Source organism: Pseudonaja textilis, chromosome 1, assembly GCF_049901715.1.
Source record: "Pseudonaja textilis isolate UNSWEBS1 chromosome 1, rPseTex1.2, whole genome shotgun sequence".
Lineage (NCBI taxonomy): Eukaryota > Metazoa > Chordata > Lepidosauria > Squamata > Elapidae > Pseudonaja > Pseudonaja textilis.
This window is the reverse complement of record NC_141990.1, coordinates 305,428,686-305,447,362: the sequence shown is the minus strand read 5'-3', so window position 1 is coordinate 305,447,362 and position 18,677 is coordinate 305,428,686. Positions and strand designations below refer to the sequence as shown.

Sequence of the window (18,677 nt, the reverse complement as noted above, 5' to 3'; positions counted from 1 at the left end):
AAATCCTAGCGGGGGAATGTTTGGGTGGTACCCACATCGTAAGGCAAACCAAATCGGCTGTCTTATCAAGTCTTATCAAGCTTAATATCTAGAAATGTACAGACACACCTAAGCATGAGGTGAAAAACATCTAGGGTGAGTCAGGGTGAAGAAGTCACATGGTCTGATTGCCATTACTATGTAACCTTGTTAGTATGTGAAATCACACTGCCCCTAAGTCCTCACAATAGCACCCCTTTCAAATATGTTGGACTACAGTTCTAGTGGCCTCCCCAATTGAAAACGTTTAATCTAAGCAATGAGAGCCAGTTGGTGTAATGGATAAGGCATCAGGTTAGAAACGGGGAGATTGAGTTCTAGTCCTGTTCAGGACAGCTGGAGGACGTTGGGTTAGTTTGCTCTCTCTTGGCCCTAGGAAGAAGGCGGCAGTGGCAAATCACTTCTGAAAACATTTATGGATGTTTCCAAGCAGGTGTCAAAGGTCAAGACCGATTGAAAGACACTTTAAAAAAATTGAGGCACTGGAAAACTTACAATCTTATAGGGGAAAAAGTAGCATCGATTGTTGTCACCAAACTTATATATTACAGCATCTTAAAGCCTCATGGAAGTGCCCTATTACCACAGGGCAAATAATGCAACAGAGATTCTCCCCACTTTATAATTTTCCAACCTGTCCAAATGGGGTATTCCGCATGGTTATGTCTCCTGGAACTTTCCAACCCTGTGTAATCTATAGAATGGGTAAATATTATTGCACACCCATGGTGATAGTAGGCATGTCTTTTGTAACCAAGATTTGCTCCATGGATATCCCAAATGCATCTTCATAAAGCCACATAGCAGAAATGCATCCATGTATACATATTATGCTATATGCATGTAGTATACATGCTACATGCTTTGCTACAATTGTTTTTCATAGATTTTTTTTGGAATTTCATTCAAAATCTGTATTTTGAATCTTTAGGGTATGTTTAATATAAATGCATATTTTAAATTAGCTCTCATTTGAGCAACTGTAGCAAAATATTTGTATGTCAAACACATGATTTAAGAATACTGAGACTCTGTACCTGTTAATTAATTGGTTTCTTTCATACTTGGTTTGGTCTTGAAAAACTGTTTAACCTAGATTAAGAGATGTGAATGTACCAATGCATTTGGTTCTAACATTACAGGCATCGCTGAATCATGTATCAACTGGCACCTCCTTTGGCATTTCTGTATTTAATTTAATGAATGCTATCATGGGAAGTGGGATTCTTGGTTTGGCATATGTCATGTCCAAGACAGGAATCATTGGATTCAGGTATATTTTTATTATCAGTTCTGTTTTTTATTATCAGTTCTATTTTGGAGTATTTATATTTATGCTTACTTATATATTTATATTTATGCTTACTTTAAGAATTGGGATTTTTAAAAACTTAAGTAAAACTGATTATTTTAAGAATAAAAATAACTAAAACTGAGCAAGCAGGTTGAAAAAATGTTAAATTCCAGATCCCTCCTTTAGTCTCTAGTGGTATACTATTGGACATTACTAATTATGATTTCAAGTACAAAAATCAGGCATTTAATTTTAATAAATGTCATTTTTGATGTCTTTACAAAATCAGAAGAAAATAGTGTGGAGAAAGGTACATTGTGATGCTTTGCATGAGGTCCAGTCATCATTATCTCCAGCCAAAGACGGGAGAGTTATCTAACTGCAAAGAGCTTATCATTCCTGACAATAGCGAGCAAGATATTCTGATACAGATAAAGTTGTTTTCTATTTATCTATGTATAGTAGAACAGAAAATAATTAAATCAATACAGTGAAATCTCTTGCTTGTTGTCTGAATTTGTGTAGGAATTTATTTTATCAGAAGTCCTATATTCTGCAACTGTAGTACAGAAATCAGCACTGTTTTCACATTGTTCAAATATGATTTATTGAATGAACCAATTCAGTCTTGCAGATATATCAAGTAATCATAACTTTCCCTCTACAATAATAGCAAATCAATCAAATTATATTTTAGTGTAATGAATAAATCCAGTCCCGTCTGATTTGGCAGTGCTAGCCCAAGTACTCTTCTATGTGACTGAAGGAGGTTGTCACTATTTAATTAGAAATGCCAAACATTGTATCTTCTTAATGTAGAAAAGTCCTTTCTTCATATTCTAGTCACTAAAATATTCAAAGTTAAAGTTCTGTAATTACTTATGTAAAAATCAGGTTTTGGCATATCAGTTTTCAGTTAAAATATTTATGTGCATAAATATTTGTTTTGATGGGTGCATATTGGAAACAATTGGGGGGGGGGGGCGCTTGGGAATTATGATTCATTTTGCTGTTCAAGGTTTATATAGCTAGAGCCAGATACTGCGATGATTAGTGAGCAAACATATAGCTGATATTTATTGTTCCTCTACTCATTGGTATCTGCTCATCACAAAGATATAAAATACAATCATTTAAGATACTTTAAAGTGTATGTTGTAACAAAAGGTTTGTTATTTTTGCTAGATTTGATTGAGTCATGAAAGTTGCTAAATTCAGTATTAGAGAAAAAGCAGAAAAAGCAGAACATGGAAAAAGGAATTAGCAGTCATGTGCATTATATTCTATCTTTTAAGATACAACAAGGAAATATGTCTTATGATTTTCTTGGTTGTTTGGGGGAAAATGTAGCTTTTCAACTCTCCACTTTAGTGGGAAACAATGATTGATGACATTGACATTAATTATTTCTCTTTTTGTCCTAGTATGCTGATGTTAATTGTTGCTCTCCTTGCATCTTATTCTATATTTCTGTTGCTTACTATGTGCATTTACACTGGTAAGTAAAAGTGCTATACAGTTTTAAAGAGCTATATATAAAACTTCATAAATCTTTAGTGGGGGCAAAATAGAAATATATTTAGATTTTACAAACTGCATTTCACTAGACACATCCTTAGAATAGTCTGTGCAATACAGGCAAATAATTTATAACCTTATAACATTACTATGAGGGTCAGCAGCCTTTTTAGATGGTGACACTGTTGCACAAACCTGGCTACCCGTATATGTATATTCATATGTACATACATATATACATGCATATACATACATACACATACACATAAGGCAAATTACATCATTGTTGCCAAGAAAACTGTATGGAACTCTGTGCTCTTTAGTTGATGATGATGATGATGATGTTATCCCATAATTTGTCTGAATTGTTATTTACTAGGACTATAAATTATTAATGCTGATTATATATCTGATGAAAAAAAACTTTTATCTTTGTGATTTATAAATCAAGATACACATTTTGTCTTAATTTCTGGAATATTTTCAAGAACAAGTTCTGAATTTTGTTCTTATTTAATATGTTCGTTCAGTGAAGTGATAGGATTGTGTTCATGCTTTAGCGCTCTTAACATGGATGATCCTTGAAATAGGATTTGCTGCACTTTAACCATATACTTATCACATCGTTTCTTTAAAATTTAATTAGAAACCATATTTGCTGCCCTGGGTTAGAAAGGAGCTAAGCATGCTTGCTAGATGTCATGTACAACAAAAACAGTGTCTCATAATCTCTGTCTTGGGCAATTTTTCACCTGAAGTTTATAGACATATAAGTGAGATATGTTGAAAAAGAAAAAAAGAAATATGAAGAAAAGACACAGAGGGGCGTGTCTTTTGTGGAAGTGTGAATGCGAAGTTAGTAGAATAAAGTCCAGAAAACTTTGGTCCTTTTTTTAAAAAAAATATTTCCTTTTATCTGAGCCAGTTGATAATTCCTTTCCAATATTGTCTTCATATTTATTTAATTCATTATTCATTGGGTATTGCTAATGATACCGAAATGACAGCTCCCCTCCCCCTATCAAATGGCATTCATTACTGCTAAAGAAGAGTTAGGGATCTTTCCAAGCAAAATAATGTAACTTTATGACAAGCTAGATTAAAGCCTTTTGGATATTTAGTTGATGATGTTGACATACAAGAGAAGAAAATCTGAAGCTGCAAAGACAAAATGAAGTAGGAACTTGGAATGTAAGAAGCATGAAAACTCCAGTGAAAAGTGAAATGAATCAACTGTCCATGTAATTTATGCATCAACGAATTAAAATGTATAGCACTTTGACACTTTCAGTCAGAAGGTCATATTGTTATTTATTCAGGATACAAAAATAAACAGTTGTTTTCACTGACAGTATTTGCTACATACTGTATATAGCAAAGAAAATACTTGGGTACAATGCAGTTAATGAGATGATAATATTAACTACACCTTTTGGATTAGTTATCCAATAAGATGGGTATGATAATTTAATATGATGGTTATCCAAATTTATGTCTAACCACTAACAGAACATGCAAATAAGATGTGCTGCACTGCAGTTAGTGATAGGACTACCAAAGTTGAAAATAGTGTGCAGAAAAATACAATTGCATTGTATGAAAACAGAAGTTAAGAATGACAATCAGTTTCTGCCCATCCAATTATTTCTTTATTAATAACGTTCTTTAAAATGACCTCTGTAATAAACATTGCCAGATGGAGCATACAGAAATTAAACTAGATATGTTATTGGTATAAGGAGGTAGAAAAACCCAGGTATGTTAGCAAACAAATTGTGAGAGGCTGATTATAAAACAGATCATGAACTGTCCATGGGCAAGTTCTAAATCAAGCTAGAGCAAAAAAAAAGAAAAAAGGTTTCCATATGCTTCTGTGCATACAGCTACAAAATGTGGAATCTCTAGGAAGTCCAGAGTGTCACTGATAAAGAATGAGAAAAACTGCAATGAAATGAAGGAAGTTGTTAAAGAAGACCATGAAAAAAGATTTCTAAAGAAGCCAAAGCCAAGAAAACAAAATTCTCAAGAAGGAATTTAATGAAGAATACTGTATCAGAAAGTAGTTAGAAAAGGAGCAGTATTTCAACATCTATAAAAAAATACCAAATAAAGAAACAGAAAATCATGACAACTATTTACAAAGTATCTCTGAACTCAGGAGGACACTAATGAAAGATAGTGATTTAAATTACGGTAGCTGGAAGGAGTATAGTGAAATACTATACAGTAGGCATCTCAAGGTAGAAATAAAAGATACTACTTATTTACAAGAACCTCTGGTACTTGGAAATTAAATTAATCAGCACTCTGATTATTAAATTCCTTACATTAAATTAAATCCAATCACAAGGCTAGAGGAATTTGTAGAACATTTATGAAAAAAACAGCAAGCAACAGAAGAAGAATCCATAAACGTTTTAACCAAACTATGACAGGAAATTGGTAAATGACAGAGTGACCAATAAATTGGAAGCAATTAATCTTCATACCAATATCACAAAAGGCGATTCAATAGAATGTGCAAACTATCTCACAATATCCTTTTCTGCCCTCACCTCCCAATGTCAGAGGGTAATTATCACAACTGCCATGACGTAACAAGCAAAACTTAAAAACATCAAAACTCACAGTCATACAAAGCCACTGGTTAACTTTTGATGATATTTTAAATGTAGCTCTTCTTCACCCTTTTATTTTACCTGTCCCTGTGTCAGAGATAGGAGAGAGAAAACCGTCTGGGATTATTTTACTTATTCTGTTATTGCAACTCATCCATTCAGTTTTCCCAGTTGTTATTGGCTATCTTGTCATACTGTTCTGTCCTGTTTTGATTTTAATTGCTGGACTTCTGTGCCTTTACTTTTCTATGGAACAGTTCTTTTCATGTTTGGTTTTTTTTTCTTCTTCATTCTTCTGGTTCTTTCCTTGGTTCTTCTCAAAGGCTCTTCCTCTTATTCTCCATTTGATCTGCGCTCTTAAATATTCAAGAGGTAAGATCTTATTGTTATATGTAAATTATTATTTATCCAATCAATTACTTCTCCATAAATATTTCCCTCTGCAATATTTAGAAAATTAAACTTGCAGTTACCATGCAATAACACATGTAAAAATTACAGCTAATCAATAAAAGCAGTAGTAAAACAATCATGTTGAAAGCAATCACAGCTTAACTGTGTCTGGTGGACCAGTCTGAGAATGCTTTTAGAAGTAAAACCCAGCAAATAGTGGAGGCTGGTAAAAAATTGTCTGTGAAATAGGCCTCTTGATAAAAAAGTAGGCATATTAAGTCCCTTGTATTTATTTCCTTGATTCTGCAATATTGAGCTTTTAAACATGGGAACAAGCTCCAATGGATGCCAGAAGATTTACTTCTGATTTATTTTGCTTCTGAGGATACCTGACAGGAGACAATAAAAGAAAAAAATGCCAAAATAAATAGTAGCAGTTTCACATTGAAAGGCTATCACTGCAATGCATTCTCAAAGACTTAAGATATGAAATTCTGAGCCATTTCCCCATTTTTTTTAAAAAAAAAAGTTTGTTAATTACATTTACATGGCTGCCCATCACACAAAAAGTGACTCTGAGTGGCATAAAGAATTAATTTGGCAAAAGGTTTCCTTGTTCTGGAATAAATGAAATGCTTAATAAAATTGGTGTTAGCTTCACAAAATATATACCATGAAAATTATTTTCTAAGGTATAAGTTTATTAACTTATAAAAGGCAATGTATGCAATGGTGCATAAATGTGATAATACAAGACATTTAAGGGGTAAATTGATGGTGTTAGTGCAAAGAGGTATGGACTTTAACGAATTCCCAAACTAGCATGTTGGGGAATTTTTAGATTGAAATCTTAAAGTTACTGAGGTTGAGGGACATCAGTTTAATCTATTGTATATTTCTTCAAGCTTTTCATGCATTTGTATTACTATTTCTCATTTCCTTTCTATGTTTTGAATAATGTTGCTTAGCCCTAAAAATAATACATGATAGGTATGTATGTATGTAAAAGTCTTTTTTTCTTTTTATATTTTTTATTATTATTATTTAAATATACATCCATATGGTGTGTGAACAGAGTTGGTTCTAAGAGACTTAATCCAGAGTTGGATTAATTTGAATTATCATTCATATTAATCCAATTTTCAGTAACAATATTAGTAATTTCTATCACATTTATCAAATTTAAATAGTCCTCATTATATTATTTAAACATACATAAACAAAAAATGCCTAACTCCTCATCTTTACCTCTATCTTCATCTATATCCTTCTTGTTTAAGATAAACATTTCTCTATTGTGTATAGGAAAAGTTGGTTCTGGGTATCATTCATATTAATCCAATTAACGCTAACAATGTTAGTAATCTCTATCACATTTATTAAAGTTAAGTAATCCTCGTATTATTTAAACATACATAAAAAATGCCTAATCTGTAAACTTCTAATCTTTCTATCTGTTATGTTAACTTCTGTGTATAGTATAGACCAGGATTGTCAAACTCCTGGCCCACAGGCCAAATGTGTCATGCACTGGCCACACCCATGCCCAGTTTAGCGAAGGGGGGAAAAGTCCAGATACGTCACATGATGCTGACGTGACAATGTGAGTTTGATATCCCTGGTTTAGACATAGTAAATATTTAATTAGCTCCAATGTTTGCAGAGCTGATACTGCTCTTCCAATACTGGTTTTTGTTGGGATAAAACACTTTTTTTGCTTATGACAACAGTAGTGTTTCTATCTTGTAACAGTTATTGTCTCCTAATTTTTAAAATGAGGATTTATTTTGTTTTGGCTTCCAAGTGATTGTACTGTGTAGCAAAAGGAAACCAACATTTTTTGGTTTTTTTTTTCCTTGTTGTGGGGTGGGGGGGATAGCCTTCTTTTAAAATAAAATTAATGTGTTAAGCTTACTGGAAACTTAACTCACATCAGAACTGAAGCCTCATCAGCTATTATTCCTTAAAAAAAATCCACCAGAATCAAGCAACTAAATTTCAATAGTTTAGGTTTAGCAACACAAAAGAGGAACTTGTGGTCTTTGCTAATTAAACCTAAAATGCCTGAAGAACTTTTCATTTATTTACATACACACACACACACACACACACTCTTTATAAAAATGTATTTTGCATTAGGAAAAAACCTCACAAATATAGTTTCTAACACCCCAAGTTAACAAAAAAAATGGAATTTTTTTTACATGATACACTTACCAAAATCTCTTCCCCAGATTATGTTTTTTGGAAACGATTACAATATGAGTAAATAGAATGGTATAGTATGTTGTATTTAGGAATTTGTTTTATAGCTTGTTTGGACATAGAAAGGGTGAAAGCCATTATTGTTGTTGTTGTTGTAGTTGTTGTTGAACACCCAATGAGATGTTTAAACTGAATTTAGCATTTCTGACACCTATTGAGTCCTTCCCAACATCTAGATTAGGCAGATATTATTATTTAATAATAATAAAGGTATCATTGTTAATGATTGAATATTGACATGACTTTAATAATGTTTCTGAAGTGATAAATCAATATAAAGGTGGTCCACATGCAAAGCAGTGGTCTTTATCATATTAAATATAGGTTTAAATATATATTTGCTAATAAGTAGAAAAAACACATCAGGTCTGGCACAATGGGATTTTTTTTAAAAAAGGAAGGAGCATATTAGTTCTATCTATGAAAATTAAAAGTTGGTACTTTATAGGACTGTCTTAACTATATATAATATACCAGTAAACATGTATGCATGTGAACTGTTTGTTTCCTTTTTATAGCTGTCACATCTTACGAAGATCTTGGTCTCTTTGCATTTGGTTCTCCTGGGAAGGTAATTTCCAAACTCCTCTTGTAATTAATATGCCAACATTGAAGAAAGCAAAGATAACGTTTTATTGCACTAGGCTAGACAGAATTTTATACATGTAAGAGAAGAAATATCTTTGTTTATGACTCCCACAGCACTTCCCCTCATTTTTGTTCTTGCACCTTTTGCACCTCTTGCAAAATAGAATATTCTTATGTCACTTTCCCATACAGACTGTTAACAACTTGTTCATCATGAAAGAAAATTGAATATTGTCATTAGCTGTGCATGCAAATGTCTTTTTCATTGTAGTGGATGTAAAATATATAAACCTATAGCAGTTATTCTTCTGATTATAATTACAATGTACAATGTTTTAAAAATCATATTTAATTTATTCCTCCATTTTTAGATCTTAATTCTAAAATAAATTTTAAAACCCATGCTGCATAGGTATCTAGCTTGTTTCTTAATTCAACAACTTCTTATGAGTTTTTAAATACATGATTTACATCCAACAAGGAATGTTTCTTTTTTTCTTAAACGAATCAACTGTTTTGTCAGGTTATTGTGGCCAGTACAATCATTATACAGAACGTTGGAGGTAAGGAGAAGCCTTCTAGGTATTAAAATACTAAGTGTCATTCAGAGAGAATGTACATTAAACAATCCTTAATTCTGTTATATAATATGTATGAATGAATGATAAGGCAGTAGTAACTCTGTTTAGCATATTCCCAATTCAAACTGTAGAACAATTACTTGAAATATAAAAATTAGACTTTACATTTATTTCATTAACTTTATATTTCAATGTTTTTTAAAAAAACATTATTTTTTGGTAATTAAATGAAAATAGATTGGATATATTCATATTTATGACTGCAAATATATTTACATCCTACTGGTGTTTTCTCAAGGAAAAGGAAGTGGCATAGTCTGTCCCCTTTGGCCTTTCTCATGTAAAATGTCCTGCAGATGTTCTTGTAAATATGTATGTGCAAGGAAGCATAGAAATTCGGCATACTAATTTGCTCCTGCATAATTATGGACTTCAGTGTTTTATTTGAAATGAAACTGATTTCAGCTGGCAGGTCTGCGGAAGCCATTACAAAGCTGACAGATTTGCAATGGGAGGTGGGGAGAGGAAGCTTGTGGTCATATATAAGACTATTTGGAGATGTATCAGCTATTTAATAGATCTCTTGCTGTGTGTAATGTTTGTTCAATAATCACATGAGGCGAAAGGGCTAAAGCAAGTTCTTTCAAAAAAAAGAAAAGAAAAGAAAATGCACTAATTAAAACAATCGATCAAGGGGAGGAATGAATGATAGCTTTTTAAATCTAAATATGCTTCGGAGAAACAAGCTGATTTCAATAGACCTCTAAGCCAGGGATTCTCAAACTGTAATCTATGAGCTTTTGCCTACCTACAGAGATCTATCAGGTTGCCTACTATAGTATTCCCATAGTTAGCATTCAGAATCTACTTGCTATGTCAACTTCCCCTTTGTGTCCATCGCTAGTGAGTTGGGCAATTTCTAATCTGAAAACTTTAGTATTCAGAGATTGTATTGAAAATTAATTTCAACCAGCAAGTTTTTCATTGGAGTTATTAGTATATGGCACCAGACGCATGAAATAAATATTTAACTTTGCAGTACCATTTTAGTTTAAAAAGGCCTTTAAGATGGATGAGATAGAAAGACATATACAATTGCAGCCATAAATATTATCTCATACATTGGAAAAAGCATTCTCAGAAGTGCCTCTTACAAAAAATGTTAGGAAAGGGCATTTATTTAACTGATGCTCCTTATAATTTCCATACAAGTCAGTCCACATTTGCAGAACGTTTTTAGAAGCTTTGCTCTGAGTTAACGATTCTTAAACTGTGGGTCATAATACCTGGGGACAGGGTTGTGGGGCTGAGGCAGGTGGACATGAACAAGTCTGGGGGCAGATCATATTCCATCTTGACAAACTGAGTGCTGGCTTGTCAGGCAGAGCATGCTGCTAGGAAATTCTGGGAGTTGAAGTTCATACTTGTTAAAGTTACTTTACTTTATGACTAGTCTTCTTTTGTTCTGTATAAAAATAAGGCAGAATAGACTTCATTCCTTTCCAAGATGCCAATGATATTGGTGGGATTTCAGTTGCACTGTTGTGTCCACCATCTTGATTTTTTGAACTTGTCCATGCAGGTAATCTTTGCCAGGTCATACAGACACAGGAAATTGGCCTTAAGAAAATAGGAAAAACTTTTGTAAATTGAAGGATATTGACTCATCCCCTTTGCCATTAGAATGGCATACATTTTGGGGGGAAAGACAAAGTTTGGTAAGTTTTGTGATTTATATGGTAAGTTAGAATAGGATAAGAGAAACATTGGAATTAATGAACATTGTTGATTTAAATACTAAGACTGGAAGACCAACAAAGCATGGTGTAGAAGAGTAATATTGAAATGGATCTAACCCCTCAGTTCTTAAAACACATTTTTTTTCATGTAACACATTTTATAAAACTCTAGTTCAAAGAATTAGACAAACACTGCTGAAAATTGCAAGTAGAGCTTTTTTCTCTCCACAGTATATAATTGCAAGTGTATATGAAACAAACAAGCACTTAAGAGAAAACATCACCAATCTCTGCCATAATGCATCTGTTTCTTGGGAGAGGTCGGCCTAATTTAATCTTGAAATACCTTCTGTATTTTCCACAACTATTGAATGTTTACAGAGAGATTTAGACTAATTTGAGTGCTTACCCCATCAGCAGAAGCTATGTTTGGCCAGAAAGCTAATTACCTTACTGTTTTAAATTGAGGATTTCCAGCTCTGTTTTAATTGAGGCAAGTTTGACGTCTGCTAGTTGAGCAATTTGGAGCCATTAAGACTTGTTCTATTTTTCTTCTATAATGTAGAAAGTAGTCCAGGATGTTTTTAGAATTGTATTTTAAGGAGAGGGTCATTTTTTTAAAAGAAAAAAAGCTGGTTATAGGTTGCATTATTCAACCTTTATATATTATGCAGACTAAGGTTAGATGATTTGATTACAGATATTTCTGAATTTGGGGACTAACTGGTAATATGTTGAGTATTATTTGGAATAATGCAAAGGATATAACATTCCAAATCCTGTGGAGTCAAGGTTGTTTGTTAGTTTGTCCATCTATCTAGGTTCAACTCCATGGATTTTGTTTGGCATTACAAGAGGATCTTAAGGTAGAGAATCTCATTTGTTTGATCAGTGAGTTGAGAAAAGTAAATATAGTTCAACTTTATAGTTCCCCAGGTGTCAAAGAATAGATCTCACTTTGTCACAGACTCATTGGAGCAATCATAAAGAGGGCAAATCACTTTGCAAATTAAATATCCATATGATTGACAATAGGAGTATTAGAGTCTAAAATGTTCATATGGCCACTTGCTGAAATAAAATTCTATGTTGTACTTTCTTAAGATTGTTTCATAAACTTCCCCACAACATTATGAACCAAACCAACTAGTGAGGAACAACTAGCCAGAGAGAATGCAGTTCATTCTTTCCACACATGAGATGTTTTTAAAGGTGTCTTGAAAATACTTCAGTAAATACCCTCCTTTTGTCACCAAATTGAAATGTTGGCATTGATCTTTTATTTGTGGACAGAGTAATTAGGGAAAGCTGGAGCCAAGACTTTATGATTGTGAAACTGTAAAAACAAAATTTGCTTTCTGTGTGTCAGCATTGTGCAAACCGATGGCAAAGTAATGCATCTTCTGAAGTTTATATTTGTTTTACTATTCTTACATAAAATCATGGAATCACAAAATCATAGGCTGAATCAAAATCCTTCTGCATCTTGAATCTATCTCCCAAAGTGTTAACAATTCCCCCAACTTGGTATCATCCTTAAATTTGATGAACTCTCCTTCTGTCCTCACATCTAGGTCATTTATGAATATCTTGAAGATATATTCAAAACATACTACATACAAGCCAGCTCATGTGATTCCAGTCATTTTGCAATATTTCCTCTTATCTACAAGCATGAACTCTAGCAATGAAACCTAGATTACAATTTCTGTAATGAAGATGAATGAATGTAATTGACATAATTCTGTTAACAAACTCAGTCTTTCTCTTCCTTCCAAAATTTCAATTGCTGCCATTTTTCCCCAGTTGGCAGTTGCTGTTAAGTATGAATGTCAGCCAGTTTATGCATATGTAGTGATGATCATGGTAACTATGATGATGATAAAAGTAATACTAATGGATTCATAGATTTGGAAGATTCAGACTATTGAGTCCAATCCCCCTATTCAGCATAGATATCTAATATTCTCCAAGTAATTGATTCCATTGTTGAACTGCTCTTATTTTTGGAAAGGTTTATGTCAGGTGCAAGTAATCTGGAACCAAGGCGGTTCAAATGAATACAGGATTATTGCATGCTATTATTCTCTACAGCACGGGTGGCAAACTTGATCACGTTATGTGACATCATGTGACGTATTGTGATATTTTTTTGCCTTTGTGGAGTTGGGGTGGGTGTGGCCTGAGCATGATGCATCCGGCCCATGACCCCCTTGCTCTACAGGAATCTGAAAAATTAACAGTCAAAGCAAGTTGGTAGTAGATAAAAGTCAAAGGAATTCAAGGTGGGCCAGACTTAGATGTCTTATGGGTGCAAAGAGGCTTGAGATTGATGATGTGCTTGACCCCTTCCTTGGACTCAGCCTGGTCATCTGCTACCTTTTCCCCCTAACATTTGGTTGGAATTCCCCTTCTTGTCACATTGGTCCATTATTTTGTGTCTTGAATTCTGGCATAGCGGAGACCTGATCTTAATCATGTGCTTAATATTCTTCCAGGTATTTAAAAAATGCTCCCCTATATTCCCTTATCTTCTCTTGTCAAGACTAAGCAATCCCAGATCTTTTAATCCCTCATTGCTCTTCTTCAAACCTGATCTAGTTTGTCTGAATCCTTCTGAAAAAATGGTGCACAGATTTGACCAATACAGAATAAAACTGTTATATTCTATGACTTCGATTCAAGCTTTTGTTGATGCAGCCTGTAATTATATTTTTGCAACCACATCACACTGCTGAGTTATATTTAACTTCTTTCTTGTTCCTTTTTTTTTGTACATATCAGGATAAACAAACCCCTTTTTGCTGTTCTTAGCATCTTTTGCAAGCCTTAGTAGTTCTAAGCATGAATTTTGCTGATACTCTTCTGCTTTTCCAGGCTACTTTTATTTTGTGTCTTCTCTCTTTCAGTCTCCTATATCTCCTTTTTTTGTTGCTTTGTTTTCTGATTTCATCAGGCTTTTTCTACAGCCACATTAGCTTCTTCTGTCCTCCATTTATTCCTTCCATTTGTACTTGCCATTATCTTATCTTCATTTTTAGGAACTTTTGCAACACTCCCTTTTTCATTGGTTTCTGCATTAGGGATTCTGTTTGTTGTTGTTCTGAGTTTAGTGAAATCTGCTTTTGAAGTCCAAAAATGCATATTTGGCTTCGCTTGGCTTTAGTTTATATTTTCTGCTATGCATTTACTATTCCCATTTTATTTATTAAGTCTTCCTTTCTGTCTAGTCAAGCATAGTGGATTCTCTTGTAGGATAACCTCTACAAGAGAAAGTTAGGTAGGCATCTTGTGGACGAATTATAGAGATGTTATTCTCCATTAGTTTGAAAAAAATGATGCCTCTACTCATCTACACTGGACTTATCTCTACTCATGCTCTCTACTCATCTATACAGCAACACTGGAGGTTTTTAAGAAGAGATTCAGGGGCTTAGACTAAAAAACCTCCAAGATCCCTTCCAACTCTGTTATTCGGTTATGAAGTCAATAAAATGCCTCTTAAACAGTGACACAATTTTTCATGCTCCCATGAAGGAGGAAATCATAAGTAAAACCATCACTCCTTGATTAATAAATAATAAACATTAACAAATAGTTATGTTATGCCAGCTTAGTAGCCCAAGAGAACAATCCTTCAAAATTATGGTAGATTCAAGTTTGTTGTTATACTTTCTCTTTGGAGTATCCAAGTCAATTAATAAAGTTTCTTGTCATAGTGAATCATGCTGGTAGCTCATAGGATCAGAAGCAGAATTACAACCTGTGCCTACATGTCAGTTTTTGGTCAATGGAAATAAGCTCATTGTTGCAGTCTTGAAGTCCCACCCCCCCACTTCAATTCTTATTACTGGGGAGGAAAATCATTGCACACTAAGTTGCTTCAGGGTTGTCTGAGTCTCCCGATATGTAGCAGGATTGTAGTGCTATATGTGAAATCAAGTTTGTGGCAGTTTAGTGGGAGTTGCACAGGAAGCTCAAACCCCATCCACTTTTACCAGTTTAGAATTCTAAATAGTATATGGAAAAGCAGACATTTTGACCTTGAGCCAGGTTGGGAAACAAACATAATTGATACCATATTTGACATACTGATCCTGAGCATTAGAGAGATGGTGAATGTATTCAAATTGCCAGGAGCAAAGTGCAAAAGGCTTAACATTCCCATGTCTGAACTGTAGAATTTGGGGATGAGGGAATTGTAGGATTTTTGCTTTCACCAAGCTCATTGAATCTATATGGGCTACAAACATTCCATTTGCAATATTTAACTCATTTGCTCACCTTTCATCAGAAGGACTTAGATTATTACCTGGTTTCAGTGACAACCATGCAACATGGAAAGTAATTGTATAATGAAAGCTGAATTAGAAAAAAGTAAGGATGGAGTGTGCTAGTCCTAAAAGCTAATAAGCAATGATACTCATGTGTGCAAACAGTGAAAGATGTCATGAATCTACAGAGTGGAGCAGAATTAAACGTTATGCAAAGACCTTTTAAACTGGTTTGTTGAGCAAATTAAATTAGCACGTGAAGGGATTTACATAACATGCTAAGACAAGGGCAAACAAAGCAAATTTAAGATCATACATAAATTAGGCTATTGTAAAGCTTAGAGGACAGATACATAAAAAACAAACAATTTGATCCCACTTTCTAGCACCAATTAGAACCAGTCCAACATTTGCCTATAAAACTTTCATCTGAGAAACTACATGGAAGGCAAAAGCTTTGAATCAATTTAAACGAGCTAATTTGTACAGTTTATAGGTTAACATTCCATCCTCAGTAACATTTATAATTTAAAATTATACAAAAGGAAGTTAGTTTCTGACTAGTTCTCAATTAGCAGAATAATAAGTTCATACACATTAGTGCTGCACTATTTTTTGAATCTTGTTTCTGCAACTGACAGGGCAGCTGTGAATATTATAATTTAGGATAATAAACATTAATGAATGTTTATATTTCATTTCCTTTTATTTCTGAGTATGTTGTTTCAAATTACTGACTGGTGGTTTTCCACTATTTATTACTATTATTTGAAGGTGATCTTTGTTGAGGTAATTCCCTGTTAGGAGAATGAGCGCATACAGGGAGACGTATTTGAGAGAAGTGTTTGGATAATACACACACAGTACACAGTTCACAGTACAGTTCACACTGTACAGTAAATGTAGGTTTTTACTTCCAGAAACGTTAAGCAAAGTTCAAGATAGGCTGTCCAAAGTCATTCACACGTAAATCAGTCAGTTTTTCAATCCAGGGATAATCCAAATATCAAATTCCAGTGTCAAAAACAGTTCAGTATCAGACTTACATCAAATCCTGGATTATCAGTCAATTAGGAAAAATGGAGGAACGGCAATACTTTCCAACAGAAGGAAACAGACAGAGACACACTCTCTTCTGAGATTAAGACTAAACAACCCAGGGTTCTGGCTCCATCTTATGGCTGTTTGAGAAACCACACCCAATTTCATGTTCTTGCATTCCCTTAAATATATAGTACTAAAATGTTTATCCTGGTTTATATATTTCTAACCCAAATACCTGTTAGGTGACTTATATTCCTAACAATCTTTATATGTGAAAACCTTCCCTTGATGTGGAAGGCATGGAAGAAACAGTATCAACAACTCGGTAGCTTTTACCTTCCTTTCTTCCTTCCTTCCTTCCTTCCTTCCTTCCTTCCTTCCTTTTTAATATTTAAACTGTGGATAAAACACATTCATCCAAATAGTATCATTTGCTCATGAGCAGCCAACAAAAGGGAACATATCCTTGAGGAAGCCTAAGGGCACAATTATATTCATTAATTTGGCATTCATTTCCTTTATTGTCTCTAAGAAAAAAAAAGGAACACTGTATATGAGAGGTAGAACACAAATGTTTTAGTTTATATAATGACAGTGGAGTATAACAGAAAATTGAGGGTTTTTTTTTTTTTTTTGAGAGGTATTCAAAGGAGTAACTCTGTTGTTTAGGAAACAAAAGGGTCAATCACACAACAGAGGATAAAAATGATCAAATGACTAGCCAGAGGCTAAAATACATGTATGGAAAAGAGTGACAGATTGTATATTAGCAGGAAATTTGATCTGGAAATCAGTTGAAGGCTTAAAAAAAGGCTGATGTGACTTTAAAAAAATAGTCGTGATGTATTTGATCTTTCATTTCAAGATATGCACAATATAGCTGCTTAATGGAAATTAGAGAAAGGTGTTTTGAAGCAAAAGTTTCACATTTATTTGGTTTTTTTTAAAAAAAAATCCTCTGCATTAATTCGTGCCTTTTAGTCACCATCAGAAAACAGCAGTTTTATAACTCTTCAGATATCCTCATAATTTTCAGATTATCTGCCCTTCTAACACCTAATCATATTTTCTTTTTTGGAAACAAAGGGATCAAACTACAAAATTAAATGAAAGGTCTTAAGAATTTGTCAGTTGGGAAGGTCAGCTTGATTAGGAGAAGCTCTGTGAATCAATACATGAATGATTCCTTATTTAGTGATCTCACCAGTTTTTAATTTTACCTTGCTGTAGGTACATGGGATTCTAGTTTAATACAATACATTTTTATAGATGTCATATTCATGCACTTCAACATACAGTATATAATATTTCAGGGCTGCAAAATTTTTATAACTGCTATTTAACTATTTTAATCTAATAACAAGGCATAAATATGTGTGATTTTATTATCACAAACCATGAAGAACTTCTTCATGAATAAACTTGTTTTATATCTGGGTATTTTCCCAAGGATTTCAAATGCCTTGGTTTTCCAGTGTAAATACTAAAACAAAAGTTGGCATTAAATGAAGAGTACAAATTTGGATGGTCACAGAACTCAAATGTTGTTGATGTGCTTGTAAAGAAAGTGTCCATCATCATGACAAGGATGGTAGAGACCCTCAATGGTGAATAATCAATGTCACAGGCTGATTTTAGTTGCATCTTTAATTTCCCTACCTCTTGTTGGGAATAAATGGCGTTATTTTATCTATATTGATTTATTTGATTTATTTGATTTGTCAGTCGCTTACAAGATAATAGGTATAAGTATAAACATGGCTAAGAATACAGAAAATAGGTACGATTAAATGGGGACAATAGGACAGGGACGGGAGGCATGATGGTGCACTTATGCACACCCCTTACAGACCTCTTAGGAATGGGGTGAGGTCAATAGTGGATAGTTTGAGGTTAAAGGAGTCGGGGGGTTGAGGATGTAACTACAGAGTCAGGTAGTGCATTTCAGGCATTGACCACTCTGTTGCTGAAGTCGTACTTTCTGCAATCAAGTTTGGAGCAGTTTACATTGAGTTTATCTGTTGTGTGCTCTTGTTGCGGTTGAAGCTGAAGTAGTCGTTGACTAGTATAATCAATGATGAATAAGATGTTTTAATATTCTCTACTGCTTTTTAATGCTTTTTACTGTTTTTATTGTTTTAAGATGTTTTACATTTTTTAATAGTAGTATATGTTTTGCATTGTAAGCTTCTCAAAGTCATTTACAGAGGGGCAGCTATAGAAATGAATGAATGAATGAATGACATAAAGTAACCTTTCCTAATCTGATGCATCTTGATGTGTGCATCTGAAACTCTAGGCATCCCCAGTAGAACTTCTTGTCC

General features: G+C 33.7%; 1 protein-coding gene across 1 annotated transcript in view; it reads left to right on the top strand.

The window, feature by feature from the left end:
- SLC38A6 (solute carrier family 38 member 6) overlaps positions 1 to 18,677 on the top strand; it is a 47,984-nt gene that overhangs the window by 385 nt on the left and 28,922 nt on the right. Inside the window, exons 2-5 of the mRNA XM_026698644.2 lie at positions 1,182 to 1,312; positions 2,758 to 2,831; positions 8,646 to 8,698; positions 9,239 to 9,278. Coding sequence (XP_026554429.2) covers positions 1,182 to 1,312; positions 2,758 to 2,831; positions 8,646 to 8,698; positions 9,239 to 9,278 — 298 coding nt within the window. The remainder of the gene's footprint in view (positions 1 to 1,181; positions 1,313 to 2,757; positions 2,832 to 8,645; positions 8,699 to 9,238; positions 9,279 to 18,677) is intronic.